Below are 20,842 nucleotides of genomic sequence, written 5' to 3' on the forward strand. Positions count from 1 at the left end.
CTGCCATCCTATTGCAGGGTGTGAGTACATTGGAGTAGAATGTGCTTTCATGCTAGATGTGACTGCTCAACGCGCAATGCGGATGAATGTCCTCTCTCTCTCTCTTCTCCCTTCCCCCACCCTCTCATGCTTAGAGTTCTCATCTATAAAATGAGACAATTGGACCCAGTCCTTTTTAAAGTTCCAGATTCATATTCGTATAGTTATTTGGCTTCATGAGATTTCCCTCCTCACTTCCATATAATCACTCTGGGTAAAGGACATTTCTTTGCACTGAAATCTGTGCATTGAGAATCCGCACTGTGCCTGTCCCACACCCTTTCCTTGAAGAGACCCTACAGAAATACTGGGAATGTCGTTTCTGACTTCATTTGAGACAGGGGCAATTGTCATCCCAACATAAGCAACGCCACTTGAAAGATGACTCCTTCTCCAGGTTGGTGTATTTTTTCTACCTTCTGATGGACTTCTTTATTACAATTTTACTTTATCAAACTTTCCTACTGAGAGGAAATCTTTTGTAAAAGAGAGGAAGAGAGACCCCACTCATTCACAAAGTGAGTCTTGTGTTTTCATTTGTAATGTAACATCATTAATGTAGGCTTCTGGTAGAATAATTAGGGGCTACCCATTGACCCCTTTTCTTTATCCACTAATTTTCTTCGGATGCATCCACCTGTGTACTCATTTTATGAAGGAGCATTTTTATTTATTTATTTATTTATTTATTTATTTATTTATTTTATTTTTTTAAAGGGCTTCTATCTGTAATACTGATCTCCTATCAGGCGGACCTGATTTGAATGATGAATTTGTTTACATACAAAGATAAGAAAATGAGCAGCTCTCTACTTGAAACATGATACTTCCCCTTTCTCATCTCAGGTTTAAAAAAACAAAACAAAACAAAACAAACAAAAACTTGCTGTTGGTGAGGGTTAATCATATTGTCAGAGTAGACAGAGTCCTTCAGCAGTGCCTTGCCTTTGGAGAAAGTCCAGGACTGGAAGCTGCAGACTTGGGTTTTTGCCTCTGGCTCAAGCCTTGATTAGCTGTGATCCATTGTGCTAGGCTTCAGTCTCTTTAACTTAAAATGAGCATCTTTCTGGTTCAAAAGCTCTACCTATTTCACTTGCTTCACAGCCAAAAAATGTTGCATTGAAACCCAAGCCAGGTTGACCATGCAACCCATTTAAATTTGGAGGAGTGGAATATGCTAGCAATAGGATTCCTTTTGTACAAAGAACTGGCAATGACCTACTTAGTGTCAGCACAACTGTTGGTGAGGGCCCCTCCCTTAGCAACCCACAGAATCCAGCCAGGCGACATCCCAGGACACCTTTGCCAAGATGAGCCAGAGTGCTCTTCCGGAGGCCCCGACAAGACTAAGGTCCTGCTGTGGCCCACTTTGTCTTTCTGTTCCCTGTAGATGCCCAGAATGGCATTTATGTGTTGTCAGTTGATGAGGGAGAAGCGATTAGCAGCACAGAAGTAGACAGAGGGGCCTTCTATCCTTTCCGTATGTCACACCCTCCTCAATCAGCACCACAGGCTGTCTTCATACTCCCCAGAGGCCAGATGACAGGAATAAACACACTTCTCCTGGGGCTTCTGCCATTCCTGGAATGTATGACCTTGTCAAGAACAGAGAATCACAGCTTTAATGTACAAGCAGCAAGACCCCAAAGCCCCACACCAACTGTACTGTGGGTTCACTCTTTCTGGAATGATAAGCCCCCTTTAGGTAGAATCTCCTTGGTGGATGGAGAGGCTCTTGCCTTTAAGTCCCTCTAGAATCCGGGGAACAGGCTTGTTCTACTGCCTGCAAGTGCTGAGTTAAACACCTTGTCTTTCTTTAAGCTGGACCACTTCCTTTCCTCCTGGGAAATATCTCTTTCTTTGTAAAAGGCCCTGGGCTGGGCTATTGAAGAAGGTCTCAGCACTAGAGGCTGTGGGAACCCGGATGTTTGTGGGGTTGTGTGGGGTGGGAGTGGTGGGCTCTCTCTAGATACATCTGAGTGCCTCTCTCTCCCTGATTGTGAATGTGGGTGTCCCGGTGTGGGTGTCTCCGTCTCCCTGTCTGGTCTTCTCTCTCTAGATCTACAGGGCCATGAACACAGCGATTGGAAGAACCTTTGTACACGTCTGTGTATCTAGATGGTTCTCTTCCAACAGTGAGTTGCCATGCCACTTGGTAAATACTAGTATCTCTATTTCTACCCCCCCCCCCCACCATGGTTCCCTTTCTTATTGTGTTTCTCTCTGTGTCTCTTATATCTTTCAGACACTGTCCTCAAATGTAAATGTGCTTCTACATTATCCTTGAGGCCTCACATAGATAGTGTGTATCATAATTCCTTGATTATTTAACACGAGGGGAAAGATTTCCCACAGTGGGAAACATGGGAATATTACTGATGTCACAGAGGATGTCCTGGGGCTAAGGAACTAGAAAAGGGGGATGGGAGAGAGCAGCTGTGAGGAGCCAGCACCCCTGCTCACTCTCCTCTTAAATATACCCATGCTGACTTAAGAGCATTCTCTGACAGGCCCAGTGGTTTCACAGGAACAACCAGAAGTGTGAATGTACCTCTGACATTAGCTAGATGAGAACAGATTGCATAAGGACAATCCTTTCAATCAAGACAAAAATCATTTCTAATCAGAATTAATCAAATTATGATTCCCCCCGCCAAAGAAATGTCTTATGTGTAGCATGTATATAGGACCCCACTTGCTTTGCACTTACCTCCCAAGTTAGGAGTGTGGCCTGGTTTGTTAGCTTGGCCCTTTGGTGTGGCGACAAGAGAAATCAGAAGAAAGGTTCTGTTGAAGACAGAAGTATAATTTCAGTTATTATTGCTCTGTTTTCAATGATCACAATATCCAAAGCACATGGAGAACTGTAACCTACAGCAATTTATTTTATCATTTCACTTTCTCCCTCTCCTTGTTTGTATTCGAACCGCTGACAACACAGGAATAGGCTGGCGGGAGAGATTCCCCCCTCCTTGGCCTGCCTGGTTCCTTCTCCAAAAGGAGCCTCTAGTTTGGGAGGGAAATGAGAGAAGGCAGTTGCGTGGACTAGAGGGAGAGATCAACACGAACGTATTTCCTAACCCCTAAATCCTTTCTTCTTAGCTGACCTGCTGAAATCCTCTAAGTTACAGGTATCCCCTTGTGATGGGCCTGAGTCTAAAATACCTTGTGTTTTAGGCATATGTTGCTTAAGATAGGCAATACATTAATTGACTGGTGGAATTATTACCACATGAGCATAGACTAATTCATCACATCAAATATTAAATGAACCCAGACAAGCACATTGATTAGCCTGGGTTGGGAACCTGGGCTGACACTCCAGGCAGGTCTCACAAGTTCAACCTGGACTGTAGAGGACTGCCACCTAGGGGTCAGAGGTCTGCAAAGCAGGGGAGGAGAAAACAGAAGGCAAGCCTACTTGCTCTGAGCAAGGCTGATGAAACTGACTTCCAATGACAGAAAACTAGTGGTCAGAGAAAGGGAAGGGCTGCGATTGGTTAGGATAAATTTACTTAGTACATATACCAGTGGTTCTTAACCCTGGCAGCACTTAGAATCACTGGGGAGCTTTTAAAAAGGCCAGGTCCGCCGAGGCCGGTTTGGCTCAGTGGATAGAGCGTCAGCCTGCAGACTGAGGGGTCCCGGGTTCGATTCCGGTCAAGGGCACGTACGTTGGTTGCGGGCACATCCCCAGTGAGGGGCGTACAGGAGGCAGCTGATTGATGATTCTCTCTCATCGATGTTTCTAACTCTCTATCTCTTTCCCTTCCTCTCTGTAAAAAATCAATAAAATATATTAAAAAAAAAAAAAAAAAAAAAAGGCCAGGTCCTACCCCTGAGACTTTCTGGTTAAACTCTCCATGGGTGGGGTCAGGACAGTGGTATTTTTTAAAAACTCTCTAGGTATTTCTCAGGTGCAACCAGCATTGAATACCACTGGCTCAGACAATAGAATAAACAAAAAACTGATAATAAAGTTCGGATATGATCCTGACATGTCTTTTAAAAAAATGACTATTTTTCTCAGCCCGAGTGGCTTAGAGGTTGAGCATCAACCTATGAACCAGGAAGTCATGGTTCCATTCCTGGTCAGGGCACATGCCTGAGTTGCAGGCTAGATCCTCGGTGTCAGGTGTGTAGCAGGCAGCTGATCAATGATTCTCTCCTTCTCCCTTCCTATCTGAAATCAATATATATAGTACAAAATAGTATTGAATATATGTATATGTATATATATATATATATATATATATACACACACACACACAGTATATATACAATAATACAAAATAGTATTATATATAATATATATATTTATATAATATATATAAAATACTATTTTTCCAAAGCATTGAAGAACAGAATTTCCTTGAGGTGGCTGAATGGATCAATACTGAAAACACATAAGGATAGGAGCCATGGTAAATGGGAAGGGATTGGAAGAGTCATGCCTCTCTCCTGAGAGCATGGTGGCAGACCAGAGTGAGGTAGTAGGGAATACTTACAGCAGGTGTACTGGTGTGAAGAAAATATTTACGATGCTAAGACACTTCAGGAAGGCTTAGGTGAGTGCCTCTCAACCTTGACTACATTAAAATCACCCAAAACCCAAGCTACACTGCAGACCAAGTCAATGAGAACCTCCAGGACTAGGACCCAGGCAGCATTATTTGAAGCTTCCTGATTGATTCTGATGTTTGGCTAAGGTTGAGTACCATTGCTTTATTATTATTATTATTATTATTATTATTATTATTATTTTAATCCTCATCAGATGATATGTTTAGAGAGAGGAAGGGAAGGAGAGAGAGAGAAAAAAACACACACATTGATTTGAGAGAGAAATATCAATCAGTTGCCTCCCATGCCCAGACTCGGTATCTTCCCTGACTGGGAATTGAATCTGCAATCTTTTGATGCATGGGATGGCACTCCAACTGAACCACGTGGCCTGGGTTCTTATTTATTTTACTAGAGAACCGGTACACAAATTCATGCACTGGTGGGGTCCCTCGGTCTGGCTGGCAATGGGGGCGGCTGGAGGGAGGGACCTTGGGAGGTTGGCTGTGGGAGCACACTGACCACCAGGGGGCAGCTCCTGCATTGAGCATCTGTCCCCTGGTGGTCAATGCATGTCATAGCTACCAGCCAGTCATCAGGTCATCCGATCGTCTGATCGTAACAGTCGCTTAGGCTTTTATATATAGATACCATTATTGTTATTATTATTTTAGAGGACTATTGCTTTAGAACCACTGCTTTATTCTCAGAAAAACATGGTGGGGTTGGCAGGAAGTTGGAGGGGCAGGTGTTGTCATTTTATATTTTTTACTTTGTTGTTTATTTTTTAAAAGAAAGGAATGTAGAGAGGTCAGCAATCTCCCAGGTATAAAGACCAAGGGCTGGAAATAAGGTCAAAGCTTTGGTAAGAATAAGGCAAAAGAGGATAGAAAAATAAAGGGAAGGAAAAGAAGAGGGCTAAGGAAAGCAAAGGAGAGGGAATGGAAAGGCAATAATTATAGGGAATGGGCAATGCTGTTACCCAGGGCCCCAGGGTGCCCAACCCCTCAAATGGCCTGTCACCCCTTGTGCCTGAACATCTCCTTCAACACCAGCCCATGCTGGTCCACGTGGATCCCACCCGATGTTTGCGTGGGAAACTCCCTATGGCCTCTTCTCTTGTTTCTGGGGATCTTCCCTGGACCAACCCTGAAGCCCCTCTTTTGGGGGACCAACCCTGAAGCCATTTTTTTTTTTCAGTTTTTCCCAGGTTGCACCTTGCATACTAATACTACATGGTTATTAAATTATAGGAAGCGATGATAAATGAAAGGGCATATATACCATCCAATGACTGAACAGGCCCCTAACCTTACTTTTTAAGTCCAGTAACCATGGCTGGTGGCCCCTCTTGATAGACAAGCTATTAAATAGTTATTTGTGGAGGATCAGAATTTATTTCCCTGAATTTTCACACTTTGGATGTGGTTCAACCAATTAGAGTCATAGAGAACAAGTGGGCTGTCATGGGAACCTGAGACTTTAATATTTTCTCATTTGTCTGTTTCAGCCCTTGCTCTCTTGCTGTATGGTGTGCAGCTCGCCCCTCCTGGCCCTGATGCTTTGTCACGCTCCTCTGAATGCATTTAAGTCGAGTTTTATTTCTTTGGATGTGGTCCCAGGACTCCAGAAAGAATTTGAATAGCTTCACTGGGCACTTTTAAAAACTCCATACCACAGAGCATTAAAGGATAGTTTTAGCAACACCCCATATGCCAGAAACTCCAGCATTGTTATCTGGTCAAACCTTTAGGTGAGAAAATGAACATGAAGGCTTTACCTCTGATATTCTGGAGATCCTTTTTGCAGAGGTTACTCGATTCTTTAAGGCTTCTCTTATCTGGATAGTTAATTAAAAAATTAAGAATTAAAAGATGATAAGGAATCAAAATGTTTTGGGGCCTGGCTAATATTGTAGCAGGAGAGTGTGTTATCAGGTCTTGTTGGAGGAATATGGAAGGATTAGTAACTTGGTGAAGTGGTCTGGGAAAAGGTGGGGAGGTGGGAGACATAAGCAAAGTGGAGCTAATAGAGGGGGCTTATAATCAGAGCCTTGAACATGAACCCAATGGCTAAGAAATACAGTTTGCCACCAGTTTGAGGATTTTTAGCTTTGGAAGTATTTATGGGGGAGTACTTGAAGAGCTGAACATTTTCCACATTTTTTAAACTATTTAAACTTCATTTTTAGAGGCCCTAACCATGGTTTAAAGGGAAAAAAGGGAAGGAATTCTATACAACATAGCAAAGACCTATGGAACCAAGAAAATAAGAATGATCAATAACAATTATATTTTGTTTTATAACGTTAAAGTGCTTTTCACACCTGTCATCTCATTTTATCCAAGAAATAATCCTGTAAGATAGGTACAACTGGGAAAGTAATACTCTGAGATCATGTAGCATGCAGTCAGTCAACTATTAAGAGACGGAGCCAGCCGTGAGTTGAGTCGCCTGACTTCAGATCATCCTGTCCTTTTCTCTAACTCTCTCCTACTGCACAAGGCACTCTCTTGTTATTTCTACTCCCTCTTTCCTTTTGCCATATAGAGTGTTACTCACCTTCCAAGGCCTTGTAGAAGTTTTGTCTTCACAGTTTATATATACCTAAGCCCTCTAGCACAGACTGACTTCACCCTGCCCTGAAAATGCATTGCCCGGGGTGGGAGTCCATGTACTCAAAGTCCATTGTGATATGTAAAGACATACTGGAGCCTCTAGTATTTCTTTTATCTTTTTTCAATTCTATGTTTCATAATGTGTATAATACATACATTGTAAATGAATCATAAGCACGTCTGGGGATATGTGCTCACTGGTTTTTACTGATTCTAAAAGTGTAAAGACTACTGGTATACACAGCAGTGCCCTCTTACCTGTGGTTTTGCTTTCCGTAGTTTCAGTTACCCACAGTCAACCAAGGTCCGAAAATATTAAATGAAAAATTCCAGAAATAAACAATTTATTCATTTAAAATTGTGTGCTGTTCTGAGTAGTGTAATGAAGTCTCCTGCCATTCTGCTCCATCCGCCTGGGATGTGACTCATCCTTTCGTCCAGTGTCTCTGTGCTGTATACACTATCTACCCGTTAGTCACTTAATCATGTCGGTCGTCAGATTGACTGTCACAGTATCACAGTGCTTGTGTTCAAGTAAGCAGTATTTTACTTAATAACAGCCCCAAGAGGCGTGAGCAGTGATGCTGGTAATTCAGATACGCCAAAGAGAGCCATAAAGTGTTTCCTTTAAGTGAAAAAGTGAGTACACTATAATAAGGTAGTTAAAATAAAATAATAATAAAAAGATTAAATGAGGTCATAAGGTTAGGGACCTAATCCAATAGGACAGTGTCCTTATAAGAAGAACACACACCAGGGATGTGTGCCAGAGGAAAGACCATGTGGAGACACAGCAAGAAGGCAGCTCTCTGCAAACCAAGGAGAGAGTCCTCAAGAGAAACCAAACCTGCCAACACCTTGATCTCAGACTTCCTGTCTCCAGAGCTGGAAGATTAACACAGGTGCCCTGTGGTCTGTAATCAGCTTCCTGTCTCCCTTTCATAGTTATAAGGAAAAATAAAATAATTTGTGTTCAATAAGTAGAATGTATTGAGATTAAAAGTATGCACTTTGAGGCCAAACAGACATATTTAAAAAAAAGAAAGAAAAAGTCATATTATGTAACTTTTATTATAGTATATTGCTATAATTGTTCTATTTTATTATTAGTTATTATTGTTAATCTCTTACTATGCCTAATTTATAAATTAAACTTTATTGTAAATTAAAATATATGTACATGTAGGAGAAAAACAGACTATAAATAGATATTATCCAGGGATTCACAAACCCACTGGGGATCTTGGAAAGTATTCCCCATTAATATGGGGGGACTACTGTATAACTTTTTGTCAATTAATTATAACACCTTTCAGTATTTACCTTTTACATTATAATTTTAAAGATATGAGGTTTTGCTCTTGATGGACGCTTCCATGTCTTAGAGGTTTTCGCACACCTCATAACACCTAATACAGGTGTACTAATAATAATGTTACTGATGCTCTGGCTACAAATACTAGTTGTGGTTTTAGATTAATTAAAAACATAATCTGCTCTAACCGGTTTGGCTCGGTGGATAGAGCGTCGGCCTGCAGACTGAAGGGTCCCAGGTTTGATTCCGGTCTAAGGGCATGTACCTTGGTTGCAGGCACATCCCAGCAGGGGGTGTGCAAGAGGCAGCTGATCGATGTTTCTAACTCTCTATCACTCTCCCTTCCTCTCTGTAAAAAAATCAATAAAATATATTTTTTAAAAAACCCATAATCTGAGGTTCATGAGAGTTAAAAAACTTCTCAATTACAAGCAACTAGTACAAACAAATATCAATATTAATAGACAAATAGTCAAATTTTCACCTCTGAATATCAGGTTATGCTATCCTCATGAGAAAAATGAAAGGACCATTGTGAAATGCCTTTTTTTTTTTTTACAAACCTTGCATATTAAATTGTTAGTAGAATAGCATAGACAATATAATTACTTAATTAATTAATTAAACAGTAAACAATAAACTCTGTAGTGAAGGTGTTTGTATCTACATCTGAGAGGGTTATTTGCTTTTCTTATTTCAAGAGATAGAATAGTACAATGGAAAAGGGTAATTTTAGAAGTCTAAGCAAATATTTGGTGTTTTGCTCATTTGTTTAGGTTTTATTTGTTTTCACCACCCACTACATATACACTCTCTGTACTAGGAGAATCCCCTTCCTTCAATCCATTGCTCTTCTAGGTAGAAGACATGAACTCACTTTCTCAGCCTCCCTTGAAGCTAAGATGCAGCCATGTGACCTGGGCTCAGCCAATCAGACCTGAAAACTCAAAAAGCAGGTGCCAGTAGCCCTCAGCAGGCAGGATGGAGGTGATCTCTGAAACAGCAGTAGCATCAACTCTAGTTCAGCATCCAAGTCTGACATTGGCTTGGTGACCTGTGCTTCTGTGTCCAGCAAAGTAGGGAAAGATTGCATGTGGAGCAGTTCTGTGTTATGAATTGGGGACTATTCCTGGTGTGTAACCTCCATGTCTCCAAACCAAAGATGATATTGTGAGATTTAATAAATTCCTTTCTGCTTCAACTAGTTAGAGTGGGTTTCTGAAGCAAGCTACTTAATCACTCTGAGTCTGTTTCCTCGTCCATAAAACTGAAAATAGGAATACCCAAGATTGTTTTAAAGATTAGAGCTAATGTACATAATATGCTTAGCCCCATAAGAGCCTGAAAGATGGCTGATATTACTTGCATCATAAAGAGCAGTGATGTCCTGTTCAAGTGTCTGTACAAATAATTGAGATGAAAGACCCTGAAAAGGCTGGCTTTACAAATGAGCATTTCAGGGTCAAGTATTGTTAATGCAGAAAAAAAAACAAAAAAACAAGAAGAATTAATGGTACCTTTGGATCCAGGATTGTTCCAAACACCAAGATGAAGAAGCCCTGAGAAAAAGAGAAGAGTGGAGAAGAGCAATTTACAAAGTAATATTGATAATAACAAGAAATACCAGCATTCATTATCAGTTCCTATTCTGAAACTGATAAAACTAATAACAAAACAAAACAAAAATGCAGACCATATGATTCAATCTGTGACTCATTTTATGGTCACAATACCTAGATTCTTCCACTCAACAAATATCAATGGTGTGTCTTCCATGTGCCAGCCATGTTCTAGACACTTGGGGTACCTCAGAAAACCCAACAGACCAAGGTCCCCAATTCATATAAGCATATTATAAGAATTTCTTTTTAATTTGGGCCAAATAAATGTGTTTTTACATTTATCAGGAGCTGTGCATCTCATCAGAATATAATGGCCCATGCAATAGCCAGGAGATGTTAGGCAATGGATGGCAGCCTTACAATCCCTGAATAATTAGTAAAGATATTGCCACAGAAAAAAAAAATTAAAAGTATCCATTGTCAGCTTTATTTAATACCCTCAACCTCCTTCCCCCATCCATAACCAAAAAACTGTTATAAAATTTGCAAAGAAAAATTAAGTACATGGATCATCAGAAAAACCAAGATCCCAAACAGATTGAGTTTCTAAGCACATAATGGGTGCTCATAAATAAGTGATCCAAATATAACATAGAGGAAATTAATTAGCTCTCATATCTCTCATCATCCATAAAAATATAATGATGGAGGCTGTTCCTCCATCATTATAGTCCATTTGAGTTTCAATCTTTTTTCATATGTAGCCATACAAAACGATCTGGGAAGAAGGAAAAGTATTCATCCTATTTTGCAGATAAGGAAAGGGAAGCTCAGAGACTCAACTTTCAAAATGTGATAGACAGCAATATTGATTAGACAAAATTTCTCTTAAAAGTGTGAATACTCAGGTCTTTGCTCATCTGAGAAGAGAAATAAGATAATGACCTTTGATTTAGGCATCCTTATTAAGTTGCTCTGATTGCATAATCAAATGTGAACCCTTACCCAGGCAGAGGCCTGTCGAGGCACATGGGTGAAATACAAAATAATAAAGATGTTATAACCAGGTCGTCATCAGCAGGAACAATACCAAACCCACTGCTGCCATGATTTGCAAAAGCTTAGCTGAGAGGTGGAGGACTTCACAGGGACCAGTGCCTGGATGGCCATGCAGCTAACCCATTCCTCCAAACATACTAACTATACTTCGCCATTCAGCCAGTGCAGCAAGTGCTCCAAGCTTGGGGTGCTTCTCTTAGATTGCTTTTTTTGTCTGACACTCTTAGCTGTCCATCTAGAAACCAGGAAGTAGGTTCTCACAAGACACTGAATCTGCTCATGCCTTGATCTTGGACTTTTCAAGCTTCCAGAACTTTGAGAAATAAGTTTCTGTTGTTCATAAGCCACCCAGTATCATATGGGTCTGCAAATCTTACCAGCCCACAATTACTCTCAGTAAATACAAGAGAAGATACCAAGTAGAAGTGGTACCTTGACAAAGTAGCATTCAATGCAGCAACGGACTGTACAGGGTGAGGCGAAAGTGTGTTTACAGTTATTCATAGGGAACATAATGCAATAATTAATAAGTGATAATATAAGAACAAATTCTGTGTTTCAAGTACTCACAGCTGTAAACCGGCGTTTGCCTCCACCATGTATAATAATCCTTCCTTAGTAAAGGGGTGGTTGAGCTTAAAAACCAGTGGAGGTGCTCCCACAAGCCTAGGACCAGGAACCTTTCAAAGAGCCTTTCTCCTACACCTCTGGATCTCCTGGGATATTTATGATCTCTCTTCTCTGCTTGCTCCATCAGCCACAGTTGCCCCTCATCTCGGTTCATCCTAAGACTCTGCTTGTCCCACTTCTTCCTACTCAGTAGTTTCTGTCTCCCACCTCTCAGGACCTGTGGCTCTCCTTCTCTCCTCCCAAGAATACCTTGATCCACATGGCTCCCACCATGGTTGATTTAAATCTAGCAACATGACATCGCTGACCATGGAGTCAGGAAGAGATGGGAACATCCATTCTCTCGGTGTTTCCACCATACAGATACAGCAGATTCAAATAACCTCAAGAGCATAGTAGAATGTAGAAAAAACAATTAGGGAGGGATTCATTTTGAGGATGTTTGACCTTCAATTTGAATCTAATGTATTTAATTGTAATTCTACATAATTTAATGATGTCTGTGTTTACACCACCTTGAAAACTTGTTGAAAATACAGTAGTTAGCTCTCCTGAGCCAGTACAAGCCAGCTCCAGAATACCACTGCCTCATGCCTGCTCTGGAGTCTGGCCTTGACCCAAACCCTGCTCTCAGCTTCTCACTGGACCATCGGTATTGGTACTTAGATGGGCCCCACCCTCCTCCTTGCCAGGTATCAAGGCAGAAACTGAGTTTAAATTACAAGTTGATCCTGTTATGACAGGGAAAAAAGCTTATAATACCAAAATACAAGTGCTCACAACCTAGTGCAAAATGAAAAACACAGTCAAGATGGCCCAAGGGAGACAAGGAAAGGAAAATGTGAGGACTAAGACATGAGCTCGTTAAGTACATGACAAATAGCCCCTGGATATGCTGAACAGAAATTTAGGAACACTAGTTTTTTATCCCAGTTCTATCAGCGATGAGCTGCATAAACATGGGTAAGGGAATTGATAATTATTAAGAGCTATACGAGAAGTATAGAGTACAATTAATAATTCTATAGAAATGCACAAAAGCAACAACAGAGATTCAAATGATTAGGCACCCCTATTATTGTTAGCATTGTTCTCTAAGACATTAAATGTTTATTGTAAATAAAATCATGTATATTTAAATTTTGAAAGAGAAAAATGAAAAAAAATATTTGACATAAAATATTATTTTCAAATAAACAAACATTCAGGAAAAAATATTTTAGAAGTCTATAAAAATAAAAGCTTTCTTTTTAATTAGTTGTTATTTACATATTTAGCATTCAATATAATAAACTTTGATTCATTAGTGCACTGTGACAGAAAAAAAATGAAAAAGAAATTTTATTCAAGAAGGGAATTGTTGAATGTTGAATAATATCTAGCCATTAAAGAGACATAGCCTGGCAAAATGCTACGATGTATTTTTAAGTGGTAGAGTAAGTTTCAAAATACTATGCATTGTTTTTTAACTCTTATATTATGTGAAAATATGCTTATATGCAAATATGGAAAGTTTGGCAAGGATGTACATGAAACTGTGGACATTTTTTCATTCACAGAGGTGAGGTAAGAGAGGAAAGGACAGGGGGAATTATCTCTAATACCATTAAGATGGTTTCCAGTGATAACTAAATATTCTAAATGGAATAAAATGTGAAAGTGCATATGTAAATACTTCCAGTTACAGACCTAGATTTGGGGTTCATTTCTAAACTAGTTAAAACTCAGCTTACTATTAGGCTACTTGGTGTTGTCCCATTCACTATTTCATTTCATTTTCCAAAAACTACTATAAAATGAGCAGATTGTACTCAATTAATAAGTGAGAAAAATATGGCTTGGAAAAATTAAGCAAATATCCCAGGAAAATGTTACACATTAGTAAATGAGAGAGTCAAGACTTGAATCCAGGCCTTTCTGAAACAAAAGTTTATTTCCTGATTCAATAGGCTATTCCAAATCCACTATCTTTTATAAATAAACTAGAGGACCAGTGCACGAAATTCATGCATTCACGCACAGGGGGAGGGGGAGGAAGGGTGGTCCCCTCAGCCCCACCTGCACCCTCTCCAATCCAGGACCCCTCGGGGAATGTCCAACTGCCTGGATTGGGCCTAAACTAGCAGTTGGACATTCTTCTTGCAATCTGGGACCACTGGCTCCTAACCACTCACCTGCCTGCCTGCCTGATCGCCCCTAACCACCTCTGCCTCAGTCCCTGCCACTGTGGCTTTGTCTGGAAGGACATCCAGAATGATGTCCAGAAGGTCGTTCGGCTGTCCAGTCTAATTAGCATATTATGCTTTTATTAGTATATATATGATGGCACACCCTCCTGATCACAAAACTTCTTTCCACATTCTCTCACTTTTGACTTGGTCAGAAGCATTTGGACTTACCTGGAAAGCATTAAGCAAGGAGAAGAGAATGTGGAAGACCAGGGAGCTATCGTCGATGACTGTGGCTATTCCGAATCCCCAGGTCAGGCCCAGCAGTGGTGTGAGGATGGCGATATTCTTACTGATTCTCACGATGGCTCTCACCTCCTGGAACATGGAACTGCCAATGGTAGCTCGCCGGGTTTTGACAATCACCACTGTCACCGTGATCAGGTTTACTACCACAATGGCCAGAGCTGGGACCACAAAGGCCAGGAGGGCCTTGGTCATGTCCCAGTTGAGCCAGCAGGCCTCAGGCCGTAGGTAGCCTTTTCCAGGCTCAGTGGAAGCAACTGTAATAACAGCAATGACCAAAGGGCAACCATATCCCACTGAAAAGAGAGATGCCACCAGGACTGACTTGGGCAGTGTATGGAAAACGATCAGGATTCCATAGAGGATAAGAAGTGCCTTAGCAAGCATCCAGAAAAACACAGCAAGGTAAAAGAAATGAACAAAAAACGTTGCTGCCACACATCCATTGTGGTGTGTCCTTGGACCACTAAGAAAGGAAGCCACGATGAACCAGACATCAGCCATCAGCAAGGTAGCCGCAACGTTAGCAATGCACAAGTGGCGTAAATATGAGATCTCTGTCTTCGTCACTCGGCTCCAGACCAAGGCCTCGATGGACAAGCAAAGGATCAAGCTGCAAATAGAAACGCCCAGGCCTATGTATGTGATGTAAGTCAGGATGGGACTCCGCAAGGTGTGTGGTGACATAAGAATGGAGAAGGAGGTAAACAACTTGCTTGGCCTACATTTGCAAACAGCTTGCTGGGAGGTTTCCTGAATCATTTGGCAGGCGTGCTGGTCCCATCTGCTCTCTAACGAGTGCCAGCCAACGCACTGTGTCCTCCTGTCCTCTGAATTCCTGATCTTTTCAAACACCAGTGAGATTCTTTTAAGTTCCTTGGGCAAAATGACAGACAGGACAAGTCCGTTCACAGTGACCTTTTCCAAAAGACTGGTTTCTAAGATGGCTCCAAGGGTTGGAAATGCAATGCTGATGACCTGAGAAGGAGAGCGCACCTTCTGGGCTTCATCTCTGCTGATCAACACCCTCCCAGTGACACTACTGCGGGTGTCATTAACTCTCATTGAGAAAGTTAAATTCTTTCCATTGTTATCTCCAGATATGAAGGTGCACATAGTATGAATAAAGACATCCGATATGTCGATGGGATATTTATTTATGAGTAGCTTTCTTGCAAAGCTATTGACTGAGTGCAGCAGCACGCAGCTGCTGTTTTTCTCAGGGATGAAGGTCCAGTTTGAGATGCTTTTGCTGTCAAGAATGTGGTTGGCCATGATGCTGTAACTCTGTCAATGAAGAACCGGCATTAGTATTGAGCCACTATCTGAATCTGCCAGGACATTCAAGCTTCACTTAAAAAAAACACACAAAACTTTACTATTGAAAGTATTACATATGTCTCCCTTCTTCCCCCCTTGACCCCTTTAAGCCCACCCTAGGCCTTCACCACACTATTGTCTGTGTCCATGGGTTATGCATATATGCATACAAGTTCTTTGGTTGATCTCTTCCCATCTGCCCACACACCCTCCCCCGCCTTTCCTCTGAGATTCCATAGTCTGTTCTATGCTTCTATGTCTCTGGATCTATTTTGTTCATCAGTTTGTTTTGTTCATTAGAGTCCACATATGAGTGAGAGCATGTGATACTTGTCTTTCTCTGACTGGCTTATTTCACTGAGCATAATGCTCTCCAGGTCCCTCCATGCTTTCTCAAAGGGTAAGAGATCCTTCTTTTTACTGCTTCATAGTATTCCATGGTGTAAATGTACCAGAGCTTTTTTATCCACTCATCTACTGATGGGCACTGAACTGTTTCTGGATCTTAGCTATTGTAAATTGCACTGCTATGAACATATGGGTGCATATATTCTTTCTGATTGTTGTCTCAGGTTTCTTAGGATATATTCATAGAAATGGGATCACTGGGTCAAATGGCAGTTCCATATTTAATTTTCACTTTTATAAAGCGTGGTCCTTCAACCAGTAACATAGGCATGCCCTAGGAACCTCTTAAAGATACAGAATCTCAGGCCCTACTCCAAACCTTGTGAATCAGGATGAGCATCTTAATGAGATCCTCAGGTGACTCACATGCCGCTCAAGTTTGAGTTGGAGGATAGAGCTATAAGGGAGCTCCCTTCCCCTGCTATGTGATGCTTTCCTGTGAGGCAGGCAAATGGGCAGCCTTCACTGTGTTCATTTCCATCATCTGTTCCACTTCACACCTGGTGACACTAGCTAGCAATTTGCCTACCCTGCCCAGAGTACCCACTATGTAATTAATATCTACTAAATCCCAACTGTGTGCAGGGCATTGTATAGGAACATGACACATTGGAAGCTGACCCCAGAGGCTGGGCCTCCTTTTTCTTATCCTCTACTTTGAAGGTCAAACACAAAGGAAGCATGTCCCATTCCATTTCACATTTCTGCAGCAGACCTATCTGGCTGATTTTGGGACACGCAGTTATTTTCCATTTTAGCAACCTGTTCTGATTCACAAATAAATGTCTTCCTCTCTGCAGGACCTAGAACAGTTCTTAGAGATTCACAGTAGCCAAAATATACATTGACAAAGCTTGCTTCAATGTCCAATCCAGCACTTGGTAAGTGCTCTCTTTAAATGCTTGTTGATTGAATGTATTCACTTTTCTCATTCATTTTTTTCTTCAATGAGGATATATTTTATACATTTACCAGTAATGGAAATACTGAAGTGAAAGACATGGTCTCCTCAAACCCCCAAAAGCTCCAACTAAACCTGCATTCCTTTCCCATTCCCCCCTCCTCCCAAAAAAACAAAAACACCCCACAAATGTTCTCCCAGGTGCTCAAGGCCACTCACCTGCATCTTTGCTTCGTCCACATCTGTCGACAGCATTGTCGATATGTTGTGTAGTAGCTGCACGATGACAGCGATGTTTCCTGGTATCCGGGGAGAACGCTGAATGTTCTTAATGACACAGGACAAATCCTGCGGACACTTCTGCATCAACCTATCGGCAATGGTCTCAGACTTTCCGGCATATTCATTTATGTGTATACTACTTCCAAATGATGGAACTGTACTTAAATCCTCCTAAGAAATGGCAAAAAGAAAGTTCATTATCATGTTACTGTTGTTTTCAATGTAAAAGTACCTTTACTACAATGTAGGACAGCCTTATTACACAATTGTATATTGTATAATGCTTTTCTATTTTACATTGTCAAGGTTACATCTGCTGTGGAACCACCTGCCCAACACCAAGGTGTATGAACAGCTGCCTCCTCCCGAACCCCCTATATCCAAACAGCAATTGTTATCCTTAGCACACCCCTCCACACCCCTTCTGTGGACAAATACTGTGCACATGGGTACATTTCTAGTGCCATTTAAACTTACTTTAATGTTTGATGGGCACTGGGCTGTTTTTTTGTAAATAAAGTTTTGTTGGGACTCAGCTTGCTCATTCACTGGGCTGCTTTCTTACTACCATAGCAGAGTTGAGTAGTTGCAACAGAGACCATAATACCCACAATGCCAAAAATATTTACTATCTGGCTCTTTACAGAACAAAATTGCCAAATTGCCAAACCTTGCGTTAGCAGAAACCCTTTCTCCAGCCTTCCCCTTCAGGAGGACAAGGAATCCATGGCTTAGAGGATGGGCCTACACAGAACCCATGTCCCTGCTTCTAGATACCTGATTATTCTACATGACAACAGCAAGCCCATTTCTAGGGCCTTCCCTAAGTCTGTGCTGCCACGGATGGACCAGGCCACCTGTAGGCCTGAGATGTGTCAAAGGGACATCTGTGTTCAGGCTTATGGATGTGTGGCTTTGGCCTTTCACCACTCATGAGGTGCAGATGGAAGGAGGCTGACAGAATCTGCTTTATTTAGCGGTTTGTAGACTTGATTGAAAGCATTTAAATATTAGGACATATGGAATGTGGGTCTCCATGTGTACTTTGCCCAGATCCTTCAAATCAGGGATGGGCAGCCTCTGGAAGTCTGGTAGGGGAACTTCAGGTATAGCATCCACTGCCTCCTCTGGCCATACCACAAAGCAGGGGATGGGAATGTTGCTAGGACACGAGAGAGGCCAAAACATTGACTCCCCTGAACGAATCAGGAGCTGACCTTCAGAAAGATAACGTTCCTGATAGAAGAGGATAAAAGGAAACAAAGGAAGAAGAAATGCCATTTGATCTGATTTTATTTACTAGAATTTGACTTTTTAAAATGTGTAACGACTTAAGTATATGTGGAAATACGTTCCTTTGTTTGACAATGAAGTCCTTCCCTCCACGTTCAGCTCTCTTCTCATGCTTTACTGAGCACCGAAGTCACATGAAGATCTTGGTAAAATGCAGATTTGGATTCAGCAGGTCTGGATGGGGCCTAATTGCCCTGTATCTGAAAGTTCTCAGAGATGCCCTGTGCTGCTGGTCAGTGAAGGACACATTGAGTAGCTGGGCTTTGGGGTATTAAAGAGCTGAGTGGAAGTGGAGAAGTAAACTGTGATGATTCTAGACAGCTCTTCTAGCTCTGGCCTAAGCGATCTGGTTCCTTTGTGTCATGGAAGGTGTGGGAGACTGGAGCACAGACTTTTAGATGCCCAAAGTTAGGAATGCCATTCCAGTATATATATATATATATATATATATATATATACAGAGAACAGGTAGATGTTTATGTATTCAGCTGCAAGCACCTCTACTTACCACCCTGTCCCTCTCTCTTAGTGAGTGCATCATGCATTGCTAATTTGAGGCTCCACTTTGCATGTGAGAGAAAAGATATTATTACCTCAAAGATGTTGAAGGCGGTAAGAGTCTGGCAGGTATCAGTGATCTTGTGCCATTTATTTCGCCTACATAAAAACCCCATATTTCCTGGAGTATCTGGAGGGCAAGGTTGACTGCAGTGGGAATTGTCCACACAGACGCCATCACATGCACCTGGGAAGATAAAAGGCATTAGCATTAGATGGAGAGATATGGATTCAGGGCTCAAGGTGTCACCACATGAAGGCACATAAATCCTGTGGACGTCAGGTGACTTTGTAAAGTGGAGGAAGATTGAAGTAGATCAGTGACCATCATATACAGGGTGTCCCCCAAAAATGTATACACACTGTAATAGCTGATACCTCCATTTTGAAAATGAAATGCATTTTAATAAACACTGCCTTTATAATTATGCAAAGTATGTGTATACTTTCTTTGGGACACACTATATTTCAGTGACAAACTACTATTATTTCCAACAAAATCTTATCCTGAACTCAAATTAGAAAATAGCCGGGCTGGTGTGGCTCAGTTGGTTGAGCGTCATCCCATGCACCAGGAGTTAGCTGGTTCCATTCTCTGTCAGAGTGCATACCTAGTTTGGGGGTGTGCAGAAGGCAACTGATCAATATTTCTTTCTCATCGATGTTTCTATCTCTCTCTCCCTCTCCCTTCCTCTCTCTGAAATCAATAAAAACTTATTTAAAAAAATAGTTAAAAGTGAAACTGGCCCAGTTGAAATGAGAGGAAAGAGCCCATGGGTCAATCCCTAGGTCCCTCACACCTCACAGGAACATCCTGAGCACCTCCTCAGTCCCCACAAGGAGGAGACAGTTTGGAAGCCGCTGTAACTGATGTTCTCTAAGAAACCTCCCAACTCTGGAACTTTATAATCAGTTACATCATCAATGGGTTCTCACAGACCTCTGCTAGCCACTGCCCCAGCCTGAGTTGGCTCAATCCAAAGGATTTATAGTAAATAACTCCAAGACCAGGATGGAGCAGAGGGTGCTGGCCAGAGAGGGAAGCAGAGGTCAAAGGTACATTTTAATATGAGAAATATAAAAAGGAAGTCCCAATGCAAACCATCAAGGAGTCCCATCTGCCAGTCCATAAGACACGGCCAAGGATGGCCCTCTATTATAACAGATGGACAGTAAAACTTTCATTTCATTAGTAATTGCTACCAACATACCGTGTGGCTTGGCAGACACTTTCTCCTTGCTTTTGCTGGCAGCCTAGAGAGGGAAAATCAAAATTCACATCAAAATCAATTGGTGAGAAGCCAACCCAATGATTCACTTTAGTCACAGGCCAACAACCACATCTTCACCAGCTGTGACACCAGGATGCCACCAGAAGCTGAGACCTAGACATGTGGCCCATGACCCCATCTGCCCTTTAGCCTGGATAGCTATCTCTCCCACGACTATTCAGTAGGATCCCTTGTTCCGCTCCGGTAAGGATGAACTACATTCTATCCAGGAGCATCATGAGCAGAGGCAGATTTACTGGGAAGTCAATGAAGGTTAAGCTTCAGAATTCATTGCCTGTATGGGCCCCTTTGAAGCACTGAGAGAGGATCTAGCAATGGGCTCACATGCTCCTATGTTTTATTACATTGTCAAAAGCAACACTGTTTAACCAGCAGCTGCTCAGACCATTATTTTTTGCCACTCCAAATTCCTCATTTATATTCCCCCATTTTGGGCAGCACTAGAGAGCTTGTACCTATTTATGGAATCTGGACAAGTAGAAGTGAGTTGGGGATACATTTAGCCTGGACTTAATAGTACTTCTATAG

At 41.6% G+C, this 20,842-nt stretch overlaps 1 protein-coding gene across 1 annotated transcript in view; it reads right to left on the reverse strand.

The window, feature by feature from the left end:
• Positions 1 to 759: 759 nt before the first annotated feature.
• The window catches only part of LOC103296660 (adhesion G-protein coupled receptor F2), a 41,102-nt gene continuing 21,019 nt past the window's right edge, over positions 760 to 20,842 (reverse strand). Inside the window, exons 3-10 of the mRNA XM_054722040.1 lie at positions 20,234 to 20,276; positions 19,058 to 19,209; positions 17,109 to 17,342; positions 14,186 to 15,547; positions 10,053 to 10,094; positions 6,383 to 6,442; positions 2,750 to 2,826; positions 760 to 1,634 (exon numbers count right to left, since the gene is read on the reverse strand). Coding sequence (XP_054578015.1) covers positions 2,779 to 2,826; positions 6,383 to 6,442; positions 10,053 to 10,094; positions 14,186 to 15,547; positions 17,109 to 17,342; positions 19,058 to 19,209; positions 20,234 to 20,276 — 1,941 coding nt within the window. The 3' untranslated portion in view covers positions 760 to 1,634; positions 2,750 to 2,778. The remainder of the gene's footprint in view (positions 1,635 to 2,749; positions 2,827 to 6,382; positions 6,443 to 10,052; positions 10,095 to 14,185; positions 15,548 to 17,108; positions 17,343 to 19,057; positions 19,210 to 20,233; positions 20,277 to 20,842) is intronic.

The sequence above is a fragment of the Eptesicus fuscus genome, chromosome 10, assembly GCF_027574615.1.
Source record: "Eptesicus fuscus isolate TK198812 chromosome 10, DD_ASM_mEF_20220401, whole genome shotgun sequence".
Taxonomy (NCBI): Eukaryota; Metazoa; Chordata; class Mammalia; order Chiroptera; family Vespertilionidae; genus Eptesicus; species Eptesicus fuscus.